The sequence below is a fragment of the Seriola lalandi genome, unplaced genomic scaffold (genome assembly GCF_002814215.2).
Source record: "Seriola lalandi dorsalis isolate HSWRI2012SDOR001 ecotype SW California unplaced genomic scaffold, Sedor1 jcf7180002054920, whole genome shotgun sequence".
NCBI classification, from domain to species: Eukaryota; Metazoa; Chordata; class Actinopteri; order Carangiformes; family Carangidae; genus Seriola; species Seriola lalandi.
In genome coordinates this window covers 833675-851487 of record NW_019525472.1, presented here as the reverse complement: position 1 = coordinate 851487, position 17813 = coordinate 833675, and the positions used below count along the sequence as shown (strand labels likewise).

At 39.9% G+C, this 17813-nt stretch overlaps 1 protein-coding gene across 2 annotated transcripts in view; it reads left to right on the top strand.

The window, feature by feature from the left end:
• Positions 1-17813, top strand: part of ttyh2 (tweety family member 2) — a 61682-nt gene that overhangs the window by 7314 nt on the left and 36555 nt on the right. For both annotated transcript variants that reach the window (XM_023431360.2, XM_023431359.2), the window contains exon 2: positions 7757-7929. In XM_023431360.2, the coding sequence (XP_023287128.1) occupies positions 7757-7929 (173 nt within the window). The remainder of the gene's footprint in view (positions 1-7756; positions 7930-17813) is intronic.

Sequence of the window (17813 nt, the reverse complement as noted above, 5' to 3'; positions counted from 1 at the left end):
GGGTGGGGGGGGAATTGTCTCATGGTGATGCAATTTTAGCCTGGGTTTCTCAGGGCACTTGGCATCCCATGTTCAACCCCTTAAAGGTGCATGTCTGCTTTTGATCATCTGCTGGCAATTTAGAATTCTGCTTCAAGACCACTCATTAGGTCAAATAGAACATCTCATATTACCCTTACACTTACCTCCCTTCACTGGTTCCTTGACATAGTATAGGACCCAGTTTAAAATTCTCAAAGAGTGCTGCATGGTTAAGCCCCTGCATATGAGCCTCACCTGCTTCACTCTCACTCATCAGCCCACTCTCTTCAGTCTAATAAGCTACATTTTCCGTCTATTCCCCGACGCTGCTTAAAGACCTGTGGCGATTGAGCTTTTGAGGCTGTAGCACCTAAACTGTGGAACTGTGCTCTGTATTTTATACATTTATTGCGTGTGTTTACTTTCTTGCTTAGGTGCTGTTCATCATATGAAGAGATGTGTTTAGTTTGTTAAATGTTATTTGGGAAAATGTCAAAGGAATAATTAGTGGATTTCAAAAAGGAATTTGTGTTATACCTGTTTCTCCTCATTAAAGGTGCAGGAAGGATCAGTTAACTTCTCATGAGTAGAACAGAAAGTAGTTTCATAATGTCCTCTGTTGTTCTGGGGGAGCTTTGCGTAGATCCTGATGATGTCATCAAACTGGAGGTGAGGGATTTGAGCGTTTTATGAAAATCTACTATTGTGTTGCATTATGGGAATTGTAGGATCAAGTGTTTTTGTTTGTTTTTCTTCTTAAGTTATCTTTGGGTATTTCATGCTTTTATTTGACAGGACAGTGTAAAGAGACAGGAAATTGAGGGACGGAGAGAAGGGGAATGACATGCAGCAAAGAGTCGGAAGTCGAACCTTTGACTTGCTGCTGAGAGCATCTGCACTCACGTGGTATGTGCCATAACCACTCGGCTGTCGGGTCGCCCTGATTTAACCATTATTTAAAAAAAAAAAACTTTACGGCTGTGCAATATATATTATAATATTTAAAAGATAAGTAAAAGATTAAAACCATCTACTGATTCCCAACAGTGAGAAGAGGCTCCTGCTGCTCACTAAGCTTTGACTTTTAAGGTGGAATATCCTTCTTTGTCCATGTCTTCTTCTTTTCTCTAACTGACCTGACACCCGTTTAACCCTTATCATGTTAAAGGAATGTCACTGTCCGGTCAGGCCGCACACACACACACACACACACACACACACACACACACACACACACACACACACACATACATTCTGTACATTGGTGCACACTGCGCCTGGAGACCTTCTCCACCTACACACAGCTGTCCGCCACCTGCTGTGGAGCAGCGGAAGACACTTCACATCGCTTAGCGTGCATTTAGCAGCGCTCCAGGCCTGTGGAATTCCACCGCTACATGACTTAGTCCTGCTTAGCAGATGCACTGAAACAGATGGAGGTGCTTTCCATCTCTATATATTAATTATGGTCAGTACTTGTGTATTAAAAATTGATTTTTAATGGGCGCTCAGCATAAGGCACGAAACACCACTTTACGACTGCTGTGAATTTGCATCTGTCTTGACGTACAGCACATCCTCCATCCCCTCTGTTTCCTGTGCCTTTTCATTCTGCTCCAGTAAAGCCTTTTTTAACAGTGGATTGCCCATCATATATATTGAGGTCAGTAAAACCTGTCATTCCTTTTACATAAACACTCAACATTTGGATTTTACACACGAAATCCCAGTTTGTGAGTTCTTCTGATGACATGAAGTTGAAGCTGCTGAACTGTGAAGCCTTAAATATGGATTTTTACATCCCACAATACCTGTCTTGCACTGAGATAGAAGCACCCACAAAGTTGCTCTCGGAGTCACACAGATTCTTCTTTTTTGTATTGATTTTTGCATCCTTGTAGTCTTGAGAGCATTCAGAGGTTTATTTTTCAGTGCTTTTTAATATCATTTCGCATTATGAATCGATACAGCTTTTTTCTATTGTGGCCAGTTATCCAAAATCTAATCTTGAAACATGTCTGTGTGTTTGTTATATTTTCCAGAAGGATTTGTAACAGGCCATTAGAGCATCATTGTCCGTTTATCCAACTGCCCCATCTGTGTAGACATCCCCCCTTTGGCTTTCATCATACCACTGATGGGACTTGGGGGAGTGTAAATGACTCACCCAATCCCCACTGGGTCAGTTCTGCTCCAGGCTATTACTGCCTCATTATGCTTCTCCCTTTGTCCCTATAGGTGTATGGGGTGTGAGTGTGTCTCTTTGTGTGCAGGTCTCTTCTTCTCTTTATTTCATCCTCAATTTAAAAACACACAAGTGTTCTCCCGACTACGAGTTACACAAAAGCTATCTAATACAGCGGCCCTGCTCTACATAATCTTTTTATGCATTAAGTTGAGACACAGTGTCACAGAGGTGTTGATTCAACTTTTTAGACATTTTGAAGACTGGAATTGCAATGCACTCTTTTTTAAAAGTGGTTTCCAATATTTTGTCCAACCGTGCAAGGGCATATGCTTGGTCTTAACGTTAGCAGGGACACAACTACCCCACCACCCCTCCAAAAACAAAGAGGACTTTTCTTTTTTTTTAACTGCTGTTAACCGAATGGTTTGTTAACATATAAGATCTGAATTTACATTTAAATAAAAACTATACACAGTTACAGATCAAAGAATAAAAGAAAGTAAACTTCAGGAAATGACTTGTTAATGGAGGACAGACAAAAAAAAAACATTTTTATATTCAGTAGGCCTACCAGTGTTGCAGTTCCCCTTAAATTCCACCTTAAATCCAGCTAATCCAGCAATGCATCAGTAAAATAATGGTAGGAACTTGTCCCTACCGTCCATATGCAAACCTGCACCCATGGATGAACATAAACTGGACCAAAGCAGAACCTAAGCAACACAGAAGAAAGATTTATTGCAGAGCTTTTGTATTGCATTAAGTGATAAAATGATTATTAGATTAATTGATGAACATAAGGTTGATTAAACTGATTGTTTAGGTTAAAATATTCAATTTCGCACAAGTTCTAGCTTCTCAAATGAAGAAATCACCTTGAATGCTAGGACTTTTGAATGGGTGCATTCATTTGTTTTCATATTTTACAGACTAAATGAAAAACCAGTTTGCAGGTAAAATGATACATTAGTCAATAATGATAATAATCATTAGTTGCAGCCATAATTGGATTGCACTGGACGTACTTCATAAACTGGCAGATTTCCATTTAAGTCTGTCCAGGGGCCGCCTGAAAGTATCTGTGAGTAACAGATGGCTCAAAAGTTCCTTTGAAAAATATTCCTCTTGTGTTAACTTTGCGGAGTTCACTTGTGTGTCATCCCTCACATTAGTCCGTTAGTCATTCTGTGAGGCCGAGCTCATGGCTGATTTCTCTTGTCACACACTTGTGTTCATTTTTTTGTACATTAAAGAATGAGGTTCTTAGGTTTGCTCACTATTTTTGGGATGAAATCTTAGCATTATGCAACGTTCCCGCCGCGGGGAGAAGTCATCTACAGTGGGAAACTGGGCCGCGCACTGAGTAATGAGGAGTGTGTCTGAGGTAGCCATGTGGATGAGGTGGCTCTGCCTTTGTCTGGCCATTAAAGGGATGTACGAACACACGCTTTTGTCTTTCAGCCATTTGGTCCCACCGCCACCTCTCTTTTTTTTTTTTTTTTTTTATCTCTACTGTTTGTTTACTGCGTCTCACCCACACCCTGCTCTCTTGATGTTTTTATTACCTACAATATTCCCTCCATCATTCTGTCAGCCTCTCTTTCTATTCCTCTTGCCCCCCCACCCCCCCAGATCTCGGGGATTGCCCCTCCGCTCAGCTAGATCTTCCTTCCTTTCTTTCCTGTGTCACTGCCTCCAGCCTCATGCTCACCCCACCCCCCTCCTGTCTGTAGGGACAATTGAGAGGAAACAAAACAGAGAAGACAGCGCAATTGGCCAGTTGAGTTAGGAATGAGTAAGTAAGGAGAAGGGTGTTAACATATTAAGTTTGCTTTTATGGGAGACTACTCAGCCCTGATTTAGGTAGCAGTTAAGTGGTCAGAGCTGCCAATTTGATTTCACCAAAGAGCGAATGTGTGCACACTCTGGTTGGTAAAAGATAAATGGTGTTTTTAAACTTAATGGAAGGTTGGAGCACTTGGGAAGTGATGGTTCCAGGATGGGCTTGTGGTATGTGGTGTGTCTTTTGTGTGAATACAGTCTCTGTGTGCGTCCTTTTACTCTGAACGGATGCTACATAATTCAGCAGCCATTATTTTTGCGCCTTACTACTGAGAAGAAAAGGACAGTGGAGAGTAAGAGTGAAAGACAGGAAGAGAGTGGAGAGTGTTGTCCTGGTTGTAACTGTTTTAAAAGCGGCTGTGGAGTAAATTTCTGCAAAAGAAAGTATGCATTTTGGAGCTCTGTATTAAGCCCCATGCATTTTTTAAATTATATAATGGGTTTTAAGGGAGTTTAGAGTCCCAAACAGTTTGAAACTTAATACTAAAAGATAACGTAAACCAAAGTTTGTTCCTCTCATGGTCCATGTGAGCCCCTGCCAGGTTCCTCAGACGTCTACCATTTTCCTCACCGGTCTCTCTCTCGCCCCCCTACCCTTCTTCTGCCACATTCCCTCCTTTCTCTGCATCGCCTGGCTGCAGAGGAATCACAAGACAGAGGCATGGCAATTCAAGCAGGCCTGTCACATGCTGCTTAATTCGAATAGGCTGTGATAATTCGCCCTTTCACTCGTCCTCCCTTCCCTGTCGCAAGGGCACCAACTAACCTGCATGTTACCATGACGATAGGAGCGGCTGGGTGGCGGGGAGGTCCCCCCCACCCCCCACCCCCTTTAGAACAATCTGAGTCTTCTCTCCCACCCCCCACTCGCACTCATATTATCCACCTGCGCCCCACATCTCCATCTCATTTACTGTGTTCACTTCAATTACACCCAGTTTGTGCCAACTCTCATCACTGAAAAACCCCACCGCCGCCTTTGGATCAGACGAGGAGATTCTCTCTCTCTCTCTCTGTCTCTTGGCTTCACCTTGGCGCACGCTGCCATTCAGCTGTCTGAGAACACCCATTAACGCATTTACAGTCCAGTCTCTTAAACTGCGGCGCTAAATTTCCATTAATTTCCACACCTGTTTTATGGGGCACTGGAGAATATCAGAGAGTGGAGAGGTCAACGACCGGAGCTTCTAACTCTCAACCCTTGACACTGCTGCATTTTTTTTTTTTTTTTTTTTTTTTAGCAGATGTGTGGCCTTCTACATGAGAGGCATGTAGCCGTGAAATGGGACAAGATGGGGCACTGCACCCCAACAGATGGAGCTTGGGTGAGGAGCGAAAGAAGATTGTTTTAGGGGGGGAATTGGAGCAAATAATAAAATAAAAAATAAAAAGATTCAATGCAAAATAATTGAACACACATAAAGATCATATCTATAAATATTTTTACAGTTTTATTTTTGTATTTTATTAGCAAATTTGACAGGATATGGACGGTGTCAAATTTTGTAAACAGCTGTTCTGGAGGATTTTTCAATTTGCAGCTTACCTGGCTCAGTTATAGCCATCGTTGACATAATCCTGCAGATTCTTCCATTTTTGGGTTTTAATCCCACCGCTTGACTTGCGGGACACATGACATCACAGCATGAGAACAGATGGCTCAGCACCAAAAAGATTTCAGACAAACTAAAAAGGAACAGCAAAGGGGGAGAAAAAAAAAAGAGGGACGGAGCTTGAATAAACCCATCTGCTCACAAATGGCTGCAGAATTCATTTCAGGCTGTTAGGACAGTCTTGTTGCTATTTTTGTCACGACACTCCATCTCTCGCAGAAGGTGGGATGGGTGGGTGGGTGGGGGAGTAAAAGGAGGAACAAGAAGGAGAGGAGCAGATGCAGAGATGTACGAGGAGGTGTCTGCTCTCCCGCTGGAGACAGGGGGACGCTGAAAAGGAGGATAACTGGCTCCCAGAATGCAGCTGGCCTTGTTTCTGGGGCTGGTGCAGACATATTCATCAGTTTTCATGTCTTATTACCACAGTAATCACGTGGACTGTTGTTGTTAGTTTGAAATTGTTTGCTTGGAGCCACAGAACATCGTCCTTGTATTATGAGGCTCTAAACAGGCAGCCATTTATAGAGAAGAAAAGGATGTTTTATGTGACTTGTGTCTCTCATCTCACTTTGAGATTCGGTACAGAGAGACTAGCTAAATGCGAATGAATAAAAATAAAGAAAGAATTTTTTAAACTGCCATAATGGTCAAATTACCTGTTCAGTCATTACAACACAACATGTTAGCTAACTTGCCTATTTACACATAAGACACAGCAGCATTAGCATTAGCATTCATTTTGACTTCAGTTTCTATCCACCTGATTGATGTAAGTCCAACATTCACACTCCTTTTAGCTCTGTTTTGGTTGCCACCATCTCCTACAAAAGTGTCTGACTCTTTAGCTGCTAAATGTTTGACATTGTTCACCTGCTAATCGCTAACTTAGCTCGCTGTTTGTAGCTGAGCGGGTGGTAGACAGTCAGTGGATGAAAACAGCTCTAGAGCTTTAAAAAACATCTCAATACTAAAAAACTATTACTACTCACTACTGAAAGTGAAGCTAATGCATGCAAACAAAGTTTCACTTAATTTTCTTAACATTTAGATTCTTTAATTGTAGCATTTTCTTGTATTTTATTCTTCTCCACATACAATACTGTGTACAGTACCGTTACTGAAATGCTGTTTAAAGTACAGTTCTGAGGTACTAGTAGTACTAATAGTAGTACTATGCTTAAGTAGTTAATTTCTATTCTCAAAGGTTCTATTTCTACTTCACTACATTTCAGAATTCACACTTCTCTTTGACCAGCTTCAACATTACAATTGTTCTCACACACTAATGAATCACTTGTAATAATCCAGTAAAGTAACTAGACACCATCTTGTGATGGGATCAGCCAAGTTGACGTTCCCACCCATGAGTCATTGCTACATTATTGCATGAGTACTCAGCACACAGGGGTTGGAGCGCGCCCATCTTCAAATACCTTGACTGTATCTTGAACAGTTGTGACTCTATCATGCTGACAAAATGGTTGTCAATGGACAGACAGACATATAAACACCTGCCAAATTACTCAAAACTGTCTCTGTGGTAGTTCCCGCCACAGTAGGTGTCTCCAGGACCACATTTTGCCATGATGACATACACACATGCACAGACTCACAAGGTGAAAATAATGCCAGCTACACGCTGTGGCGGCTGGTAACAACATAACACACTCAATCGGGCCATTCTGCATAATGAGAACTTTTACTTTTATGCATTGTGCTTAAAGGGCCTTTTGCGTGCAAGACATTTTGACATTTTCTACTGTTCTGTTCAGCTTCTGAACGCTTCTTCCACTGTTGAATGTAAAGCACTTTGAAAGCACATTACTTTAATGAAATGTGCCATATAAACAAAACCGCTTTGCTTTAACAGCTACATGAACCAACAGGCCAATCTGCCACAAATAAAAGTTATGTATTATTTTTGTTTTTGTCCTATCTTGATGTTTATTTCTGGGAAGCATTAGTCACAGGTGACCCTACGCTCCGGGTGAAAATGGTTGTTCATGGTATGATGCATGAGATCTGATTCTAGTTTTTGTTTCTGACTCAGCTGTGTCATGGCGCTCTCTCCCCCCTCTCTCTCCCCCTCCAGTCTCTCATTTTCCTGGGCTGTGTGGCGGCTGCAGGGCTCGGCCTCAACCTTCTCTGTCTGGCCATTTACCTGAGCTGTTTGTGCTGCTGCCGCAAAGATGAGGAGGAGGAGAGCAAGAAGCCGAACTCCTGCTGCGTCACCTGGTCCGCTGTTGCTGCAGGCCTCATCACATGGTGAGGGAATCAAGCTGTTATGACTAACTGCTGATTATAGTGCGCACACACACACACACACTCTCTCTCTCTCTCTCTCTCTCTCTCTGTTGATGTCTGCCATTCTGTGTGTTTTCCCATTTCCCTTTCATTCAGTATTCCTGATGGAGAGCTGTAAGTGGCAGGATGCTTTCAGTGCCCAGACTCTGTCTGTCTTTGCACATTCTGTATTCCCACATGAGATCCATGACTTATTACTTCATAGTGTGTAGACTCTTTGTATATTTGTCCACACTGTATGTCTGTATGTCTGTATGTCTTTGTTTGCCCATTTGTATTCTCCAGGAGTTCAGGGTCGCTCTCTCTGGTCTACATGCCTGTCAGTCCACCCCTCTTTTAAGATACCCTAAAGCTTCTACTGCAATTCTGCAAATACATGTGATCTGGGTTCACAGTGGCACAGCCAATGTTTTCTATTTCCCTCTTTTTATGAGATCAGTTGTTGATCTGTCTCTTTTACCTCTGTAAGACACTGATGCTGTTGATGTGGATGACATCTCTCTGGTAACTTTCACCCCCTTTTTTTTTTTTTTTTTTTTTTTTTGTGTGGTTGCCGGTGGTTTCAGGCTGTATTGACACAATCAACTCAAAATTATATAGCTGTGAGTTTACACTGGAGTTAACAAAACATCCTCTTGGTGGTTTTGAGTGCCAAGCCCTGTACCATCATTGTGGGTGAAGCTTTTCCCGGTTGTGGGTGTAATGTGAATAGTCTACTGACAATATGCAAAGTGTAATTGTGCGTCTCTGCCATTACTGGAGAGAAATCTCTTCACCTTGAACCTCTTGTAGAGGATGCAAAATAAAATGCATATACATATGAAACACATGCAATAATCTTTAAGACATTGTGAGTTATTTATACATATATATATATATATATATATATGAGTATCTTTGTATACATATATACACATTTATATGTGTGTATCATGGGGATTATATACATTTGATGAAAATAAAGCATATGAAAGCCACCATACCCTACCATTTACCTTCTGAGTCTTGATAGCAATATGACAGGAACATTATTATACAGGTCCTGACACTAAGTACAGCTTAGAAATAATAATGGGTTTTTCATGCTTGTAAATAACATTTCCCCCAGCTTAATGCTCGCCTGAACCAGCAGTCTATAAAGTTTATCAAGCGTAGCCTATTTATTTTGCTTCTATGAAAAAATAAAGAAAAAACCCTGTTTATATCGCTGAATGGATAATGCAACCTAATGCAATAATGGAAAGCAGGTTACAGGTTACTAATGGTGAGTAAAATTAATTTTTACATTAGACCCATTAGCACAGATCTTGTGTTACAAGACAGAAAAAAAATACTAATGCATAATGAATTTCAAGCTCAATTATCATGTCTTATGCAGGAGGAAATGGAATTTGTTTTATAAACCACTTAAATTATTGAAATGAGACTATTTTAGAGGAGGAGAAGAAATTGTTCCCTTATTTTTTTAAGATGATATCTGACCCAGTGTTTCCCCTCAGATTTAACTGGAGGAGCAGTTTCGATGTGATTTATTTTGGCTGTAGGCTGCTGGATCTCATCATCTCACTCTGTGCCGAACTGAAAACTTCCCTGATGTGAAGTGACATTATGTTTAGCTGCAATAAAGATTAATGATATCAGTATTATAGCCTGTAGCTTGTACACAGACAGCCCCGATTTAAAAAAACAAAAAATATATTTTTATACTTAGATCCAACTTTTCATTTTCTGTCTCCAACTTGCAAATCAAGCTGCTACGCTGCTGCTGACAAACTGCAACATTAACCATTATAAACCTCAAATTATAGGGGCAAAGATTCACTTACAGTCAGTAATTTTCCTAAAAGACTAAAAAGTAAAAGTTCCTAAAACACACGGACGGATGCAACACAGTCAGCACTTTCATCACTATTAAATCAGTCAGTGAAATATGTGCTATCCATAGAGTAGCTAATTGAATTTGTTACCAGAAGAGTGGTTACTTCTCTCAGCCATGTGACAGTCTTACTTATTAACCAGTGAGTTATATTAGATTAAGCATCAAGCATTATCTTTTTTCCAGAGATTCATTGTTAAATGGAAACACATTGTAGTAATGTGGCAGTGTATGAAATAAAAAAATAAATAAAAGCTCAGCACTGCAGGGAAAACCATGCGTTCTGTGCCACTGTAGCTTTAATCATACCAATGATTTATTCTTCTTTGTCATATGTTTGTGTCACTGCTGTCACTCTGTGTATCTGCTGAATGCAATTGGGAAACAAAAAGAAATGCTTTTCGGAGAAAAGCCTCATCCCACAGACTTCTAAAAAGGAAACATTTAAAATGATGACGAACGTTGTGTATGTCAAATTACCTTTGAATCACTGCTTGGAAAAAAACAGCACTGAAGCACTAATCATAAAACACTTCGCTTGGTTCGTCCACATTTATTCAGCGGTTTCTCTCTGTCAGGGGTTGCAAATGGTGTCTGTTCAACCAGTCTTCATTATGTGATATTTCATTATTTATGTGCAGCTTCTTAAATTGTAGAGAAGTGTCAGCACTACTCATGTTGAAGGTGTGTGTTATGTGAAATCACAGTCAGAAGGGGAAAAAAAAAACCTCATGTTGCAAGCAGCAGCTGGTAGAGGACGAGGACAATGGGAGGTGTCAGTCCTGTTGTGTAATTGCGGTACTGTATATTCACCAAGTGTTGTTGCATTTTGTCGTGACACATTGGCTAAAGTCGCTGGCTGCTGCAGGAAGCCCTCAGGAATTGATTGTCTGGGTAGTGGATTAGACTTTAAACCTATTTGAAAAATGTCTTACAGCCTTATGGCTTTATGGTTTGTTTGTACTTGAAACCACAGATCTATAAAAACAAAAAATGAAAAAAAAAATCCACAGTCTTACACACAAAATCCATTTGCAAACGTGTCGGTCAAATAAATACATGCAACAAACATAAATGCCATATTTCTCTCATGTTTCCTACATTGTTTTCATTCGCTTGAGGTTTGACTGGCACTCTTTTAATTGCACCAGCTCATTGTATCCTGTTCCTCTGCATTGGTTTAATGGTGCCCAACTGGTTCCCCAGCTGTTACTTCCAATGCACACAATCCCTAACGTAACAGCAGTGGATGGAAACACACGTTCATTTGCATTTTCTTTTGCCAAATTGCTGGAAATTAGGTTGAAACATGCTCTAAATACGGACGCAAACGCATATTGAATTGCCTGAATGTACAGTAGCTTTCCTCCATCTCTTTCATTTTGTGAAGTATTTAAGAACATACTTTATTTTCCATTTCTTAAAGTGGAAATTGTACCTTGAAAAGTAATAGTATCACTGTGATGAGATGACGATAAAGGTCCTTGTATCCTTGTAACTCCTGTGTGTGCGTTTACCCTCCTGAGAAAGTCTAGAAGTCTTGCCTTAGCTTCTTGGTCTTCAGGCAGCCCCCACACTTTACAAACAAAATCATATCCATGTGTCTGGTCTTGAGTAGAAACCTCTATCATGTCAGATACTGTAAAAAAAAAAATATGCCATGTGCGTTCATCACAAAAACTTTTTCTTTTTTGGCATTGATAATGCTCAATAATAATCCCATTAAAGTGACCTGTTTCCTTCTGAAGGAGATTCAAAGAGTTTATGTGGCCATACTAGATCAATTGTAAGACTTGTGACATGAATGAGATGGGATTTCCTGTGGGAAATCAACTCTCCTTCATCTGATTCCCAACTTTAATTATGTCAATCTTCTGGATATACCAGAGGGTGGATGTGATTGCCCAGTGGATCTTGCATTGGACATGGACTGAAGAGGAAAACATTTTAATCCCATCACTCCAGATCCTTTCCCCCTCTTTTCCCCCTCTCTTTACATCTATTCCCTGTTTCCCCCTTTTCATTTCACTTCCTCTCCCTGCATACCCCGGCCCCCCCACCCCTTCCTTATGTTTCTGCTTATAGTCTCGCCGTCCTCCACTCTAATTATGTTTGACAGTGGCTGGAGCTGATACGCCGTGATGTCCATCCTAATTAACAGTTATGAAGCCAGAGCAGATGTCACTCACTGTGGTTTTGCAGTGCGGCCCACGGTGTAGCACATTAACTGTGTAATTATACTGTACCGTAACAGATTAGGCTGCTCATGTGGAAGACATCTGGACAGTGACAACGCAGCAACTTGTAATATAACTATGATAATTTACAGTTTCAATTTCAGACAGTTTGACTGTTTAGAAAAATACAGCTGCTCTTTTTCTAGAAGGTCTTTAATATGCAGTAAAAAGTTAATCTAATGTCCATCTTCTAAACATTAACAGTTGTTGGTCGTTTATTCAATTAATGTCAGTTAAATTTATTCATCCCACAAGGGCAATTAGAGGCAAGTATTTCTGCAAACACAAAAACCCACAAACAATTTGATGACTGTGAAGCTTCTCAGTCGTGCAGCTCATGGTTATCCAAGAGGAGCTGAATTGAGGACAACTGGACTTAAAGTATCTATAACAAAGTCCTGTTGCCCTGGATTCAGCTCTTCTTGGACACAAACAAATCCATTCACATACTTGAGATCAATCTAAAACTAGAATTACCACCTCGCAGTTTTAGGCTTCCACCAACAAGCCAAGTTGCAGGAAATATGTTCACAATCTGCCATTCTGTCCCATAAATACAGAATAGGTGTTTTTTGCAGAACATTATGATTTCACGGTGAAGTTGACTTTTGACCGTTTGGATATAAAATGTCATCACTTCATTTCATCCTTACGGACATGTACATGGACATGTAGGTAAATTGAATTATAATTATAATATATGATTTTGTGAGTTGTGGCCAAAAATGTGTTTTGTGAGGTCATAGTGACTTTGACCTTTGACCTTTGTCCATCAAATTCTAATCAGTTATAGATGAACTGATTAGAATTTGAAAACCTAAAAACAGGATGCCTCTGGCCTCGGCCGTCGCCGGCACAGAGGCATACGTGAGAAAGCAAAACGTTGAACTCATCAAGGGTTAATGATAGTGGCCAAACTTTGACTGTCTCATGGTATCCAAAACCACAAAGGCACATTATGTAAAAAAAAATGCAGAAAGGGAAAGTTACTCTACTTTCCAAGACACTTAAAATATTTATTTGTATTTAATGTTTATTTATTGGTATCTGATGCCAGTCAGAAAGTAAAAATGAGAACGGAGTGCACAAGAAAAGGAATAGAGATAAGCTGCCCTTTTTACATTATATCAGTGTATTCACTACATCAGATTCAATACAGAAATGCTTTGGCACAGAAGCAGCAATAAAAATGAACCAGCAGTAGTCTTTTAAAGCCCTCCTTCACCGTTTTTTGGGGTCATCTATTTTTAGTAACTGACAATTTATAACCTTGTTTTTAGTGCTTCTCAGGCCTTAAATGGTTATTTTGGAAATTGTCTAGCTCTGAAAACAAGAGATGCGTACATGAAAAATTCAGAAAGGAGCTATTTGTGTTTTATATTATAGGCCCGCTGCATATTAAGAGGATTTTTTTAGGTGGCCCTCACTGGGACTTGAGGAGGACAGGGAAAAAAATATAAATTCTCTTGTCTATATTTGTCATCTCAGGCGAGTCATCGCTGCCATTTTGGGGGAAAACCTCAAATATTCAAATGTGTCTGAGTCTATTTAAAGTAGCCCAAGGCCTTTTTCTGCTGCAGGCTGAAGGTTCCTTTTTTTCTAAATTCCCTTCACTGTCTTTTATCTACTTTGTCATTTATCAACATGACAGTTTGGACTTTTGCTCAGTGCATGCCAACTCAAATCTATGACATTCTCTCTCTTTGAATTAGACCATGGATATTTCAAGGAGTAGCACAAAGGGAACTGGGTGGACTGATGGAGTGAAGGAGGGATAGAAAAAGACAGATATTCTCTCTCTTTACACATGCCTCTCTGTCCTCCCAGTTTCTTTCTTTAAAAAAAAAAAAAATTGATTTTGCTCTTAAAATATTTGCACGAGTTCAAAGAAGTCGATGTTTCTCCGGGCTACTTTTACTTAATACATTTTTCTGCTTCTGTGGCGTTAGAAGATCAGTGATGAGAGATAAAAGAGGAGCGACTCTGTGGTGTTTTCTTTCCTAGGTGATGCTTTTTGGTGGGGAACAAAAAAAACAGAACAATCCAGACAAAAAAAGTATATGTGTCATCATCAGTGGGTTACTATTTAATGTGGGCACATGAAGCAAGGCATATCCTCTTTTTGTTTTCTTTTACCTTGCCGTGTTTGTCCTGTTCCCTGCTCTCTGCTTATGTGTTGCATTAATTCTTATAAGCCATCCGTCTCCCTGTCTGTCCATATAAAATATGGCTACAGTATACAGCTTGGTTCACTGTCAGGCTGTCTCTTTTGGTCTGTCTGTAACTGTCACTTCCTGCCTCTCTCCAAACTGATGATTTTATTCATGCATTCTCTGCCTTTGCTGTATCTCCTCCTACCTTTTCTTCATGTCTCTCCCTGAGGGTTGTGTTAAAACCCGCCAAGTGGGAGGTTTACTTGCAGGGGTTCGGTTAATGAGACTCTATTCTTGTTGTACTAATCAGGAAAATAGCCCCTGCTACTCTGCCCCACCTGCACTCAACATCCACTGCCACAGTAACTCTGCCAGAATTTAGCGATTCCAGGCGAGTGTTGCCGGGAGCATCGTTGACCGTAGATTTATAGTCTCTCTTTTCTGCTTAATGCTTATCCGGAGCATCATGGAGGATTCAAGGGGGAAGCCACGAGGTTAAGGACACTGCTCTAAGTCTCAATTATCCTGACTCCTGCTTACGTTCCCTTTAGTACTGGCCTGACCTGCCCCTGGCCTTTATCTGGGGCACATTTTACCATGGCGTAGTCGTGGTTTCCTGTGATTCTCAACCAGGTCTTTTAGGCGCAGGGGGTACTTTTGCAGTTGCTCAGGGAAACACTGAAAGATTGTTGAGTAGTTGAACTAATCTGGAAAAATACAAATCACAATTTGATTGTGAAAAACATAATTTCATGTTTAGTCAGCTGTTACACCTGAACACCGTACGAGCCTGTGAAAACACAAAGAAAGCTGTGAAAGTTAGTTTAACATGATAGATGGCAAAACTAACAGATAAACAGTTCAAAACTAAATGATGGTTAAAATAAACAGTTAAAAGTATTGGATAAACAGTTCAAGTAGTTAGATAAAAGTTATGAATACATGTTTTAAGTAGATGGCTAAAAATAAGGTATAAGCGTTTAAAGTAGCTAGCTAACATTAAAGGCAAGAGTTAGCTAAAAGTAACAGTAATGATAAATGGTGAAATAGCTAAAAAATAATTAAGGCATGGTTTAAATAGATGGCTAAAAGTAAGGGATAAGTGTTAAAGCCAATGGTAAAGTTTGGCGCTAGCTGAAAGTAACAGTAATGATAAATGATGAAAGTAATGGATAAATTGTTTAAATACTTAGCTTAAATTAATGGATTTATCCAATAGTAACTCTAGTAGTTTCTTAAAATGATAAACGGATCATCAAGATCAACAAGTCCTCAAAATTAACCAACATTACAGATCACTTGTCCTTACTGTTGGGTACCACCCATAAGAGCATAGCAGCAGGTGTACTAGACTTTCATTTAGACACAAAATTTACTTGGTTAGGTTTAGAAATAATCGTGGTTTAGGTTTAAATAAATACTTTCTTAAGATCAGAGGACCTTCATCATCAAGATTAAAAAACAAGGATGACTCATGGTCGGTTTACTACAGGAAACAAGCAGCAGTTTCCTGTGTGATAGTCTTGTGTTTTGCCGACCCGTCCGTCTACCCCAAACTTCAACCTGTCACCTAACTTCCCCCTTTGCTCCTCTCGTAATTACTACAGCCACTAGAGGTCGCCTAACAATGACAAGGTAACTATGTCTCGTAATAAGCTGCTTGAACTGATGATCTATGGACTCATTCTTTACAGAAGGACAAGCTCCAGAAAGCTGTACTGATGTTTTATGGTTTATTAGATAAATGAAGAGGCATACATACTCATGAAACCTTGTAGACTTAATGAGGTCATAAAATATTGATTCATAATAAATAATTGCGTCAAATAGCCCTATACTGTATGCGTTCAACTCTAGGGTTTGTATTGGGTTCCAGTTAAGCACTATTCCTCCCAGTTTTATATAAACAAACATTGATTATCAGATAAAGAGATAGTAGATAATGCTTGAGGAAGCTACAGCCAAAGTAATCCTATACAACAGCTCTGCATTAATGAAGCTCATATTTAGTTTTTGTGAGTCCAAGGTATTGGATCTTTGGGGTCATTTCGCAGGCGACAGATTGTGCTGCTTGTACTGTATTGTGTCATACTGAAACACTGCGGACAAAATTATAGAAACACCATTTCATACGATTCCACGGCTCCACAAACTACAGCTCCACCTTTGGACATTACATACTACTACTACAGGGCTGTTGTATTTGATCGCACTATCTCAGCTACGTGCACTAATGAACTGATGACTATGGGTATAAAAGAGTTTCCTCCAGCAGACATGTCAGCTTTGCTAATGTGCCATGGGCATCATCTTCTTTGGAGAAGGTTCTTGTACCTTCAGAGTAATGTTGCTACATCAAACTTATTTGTGCTATTTATGTAGAGAAAGATTGAGTGTAGCTGCTTTCAAATCCATTCATATGGCAGCACAATATGACAGCACTTTGGGGAGAACCAAAGCTCAGAGAGACGACTTAAAGACTTTGTGTTTATGTCTGTGGTTATTTTGTTGGTGCTGATGATCCAGCTGAACAAATGAAATCCTTGCATGACTGAATCTATGAAAAACTATTCCAAATTACACAAATCCCAAAACCCGGTATTATATAATTTCTGGTTCAAAGAGTGTTGTTTACATAAGTCAACACAGAAATTCAGTTTCTGACAGCATTACTATATTGCTCTATGGATACAGTATGTTTGTTTTCCCTGCAGTAGTAAACCATTCTGTTTTGAGGTTTTGATAAACATGTCCATCAAAAAGTAGGGCTTGCTGCATGCAGAAGACAGTGTACTTATCTTTATGCACTTCTTTGAACAATATTCTATCAGTGTTTTAAGTAAAAGAAGAAAGTTCGACTTTGAGTTAGTCATAGTGCAAACTAAATGAATCTGATATGACCTCTCTCACAACCTTCAAGTCTCCAAGATGCTCCCCCCAAGACACACACACAACAACTCCGCCTTTCCAATACACAGTCAATCATGCTGTTTAACATATGTACTCACAGTTCTACCTTCTGTCAGGGATTGTCCCAGATTGTTCCTGCCTCATTACCTTCCTGTTTTCCCAAAAGTCCTGGTTGATGGGTAAATCGATGATTCTGTTTTAACCTCCTAGGACCTGGCGTCCACATATGTGGACCTCACATTTTGGGTTCTCTAGACCACAATACTAACTTTTTCTCAACAAGGGCCTGGTGACCATATATGAAGATATTATACTGCCACTCAGTAATCGAAATTTAAAACTAATGTCCTCATATGTGGACATCATTTTTCTCAGGTCCCAATCAGCCTAAATAGCAAAGAGAAATTAAAAATGCACGCCATGCAAGAGTTCGGGTCTTAGGAGGTTAAGATAATGCCAGGCTGAAAATGAATTCATGAAATATTCATTAAATGTTGTGTAGGTGTTGTTTCCTGTTGAGCCGCACTCCTTGTAGGTGGTATATAACCACAGCAGTGTTTTAGTACAGAAATAAAATCAGTGCTTCCAGGTTGTTTAATGTTTTTAATTCAGCAAAGGTTCTAATAATGGCTTTGACTTCAGTGACAGAAAAGGACATCACCTTGGACA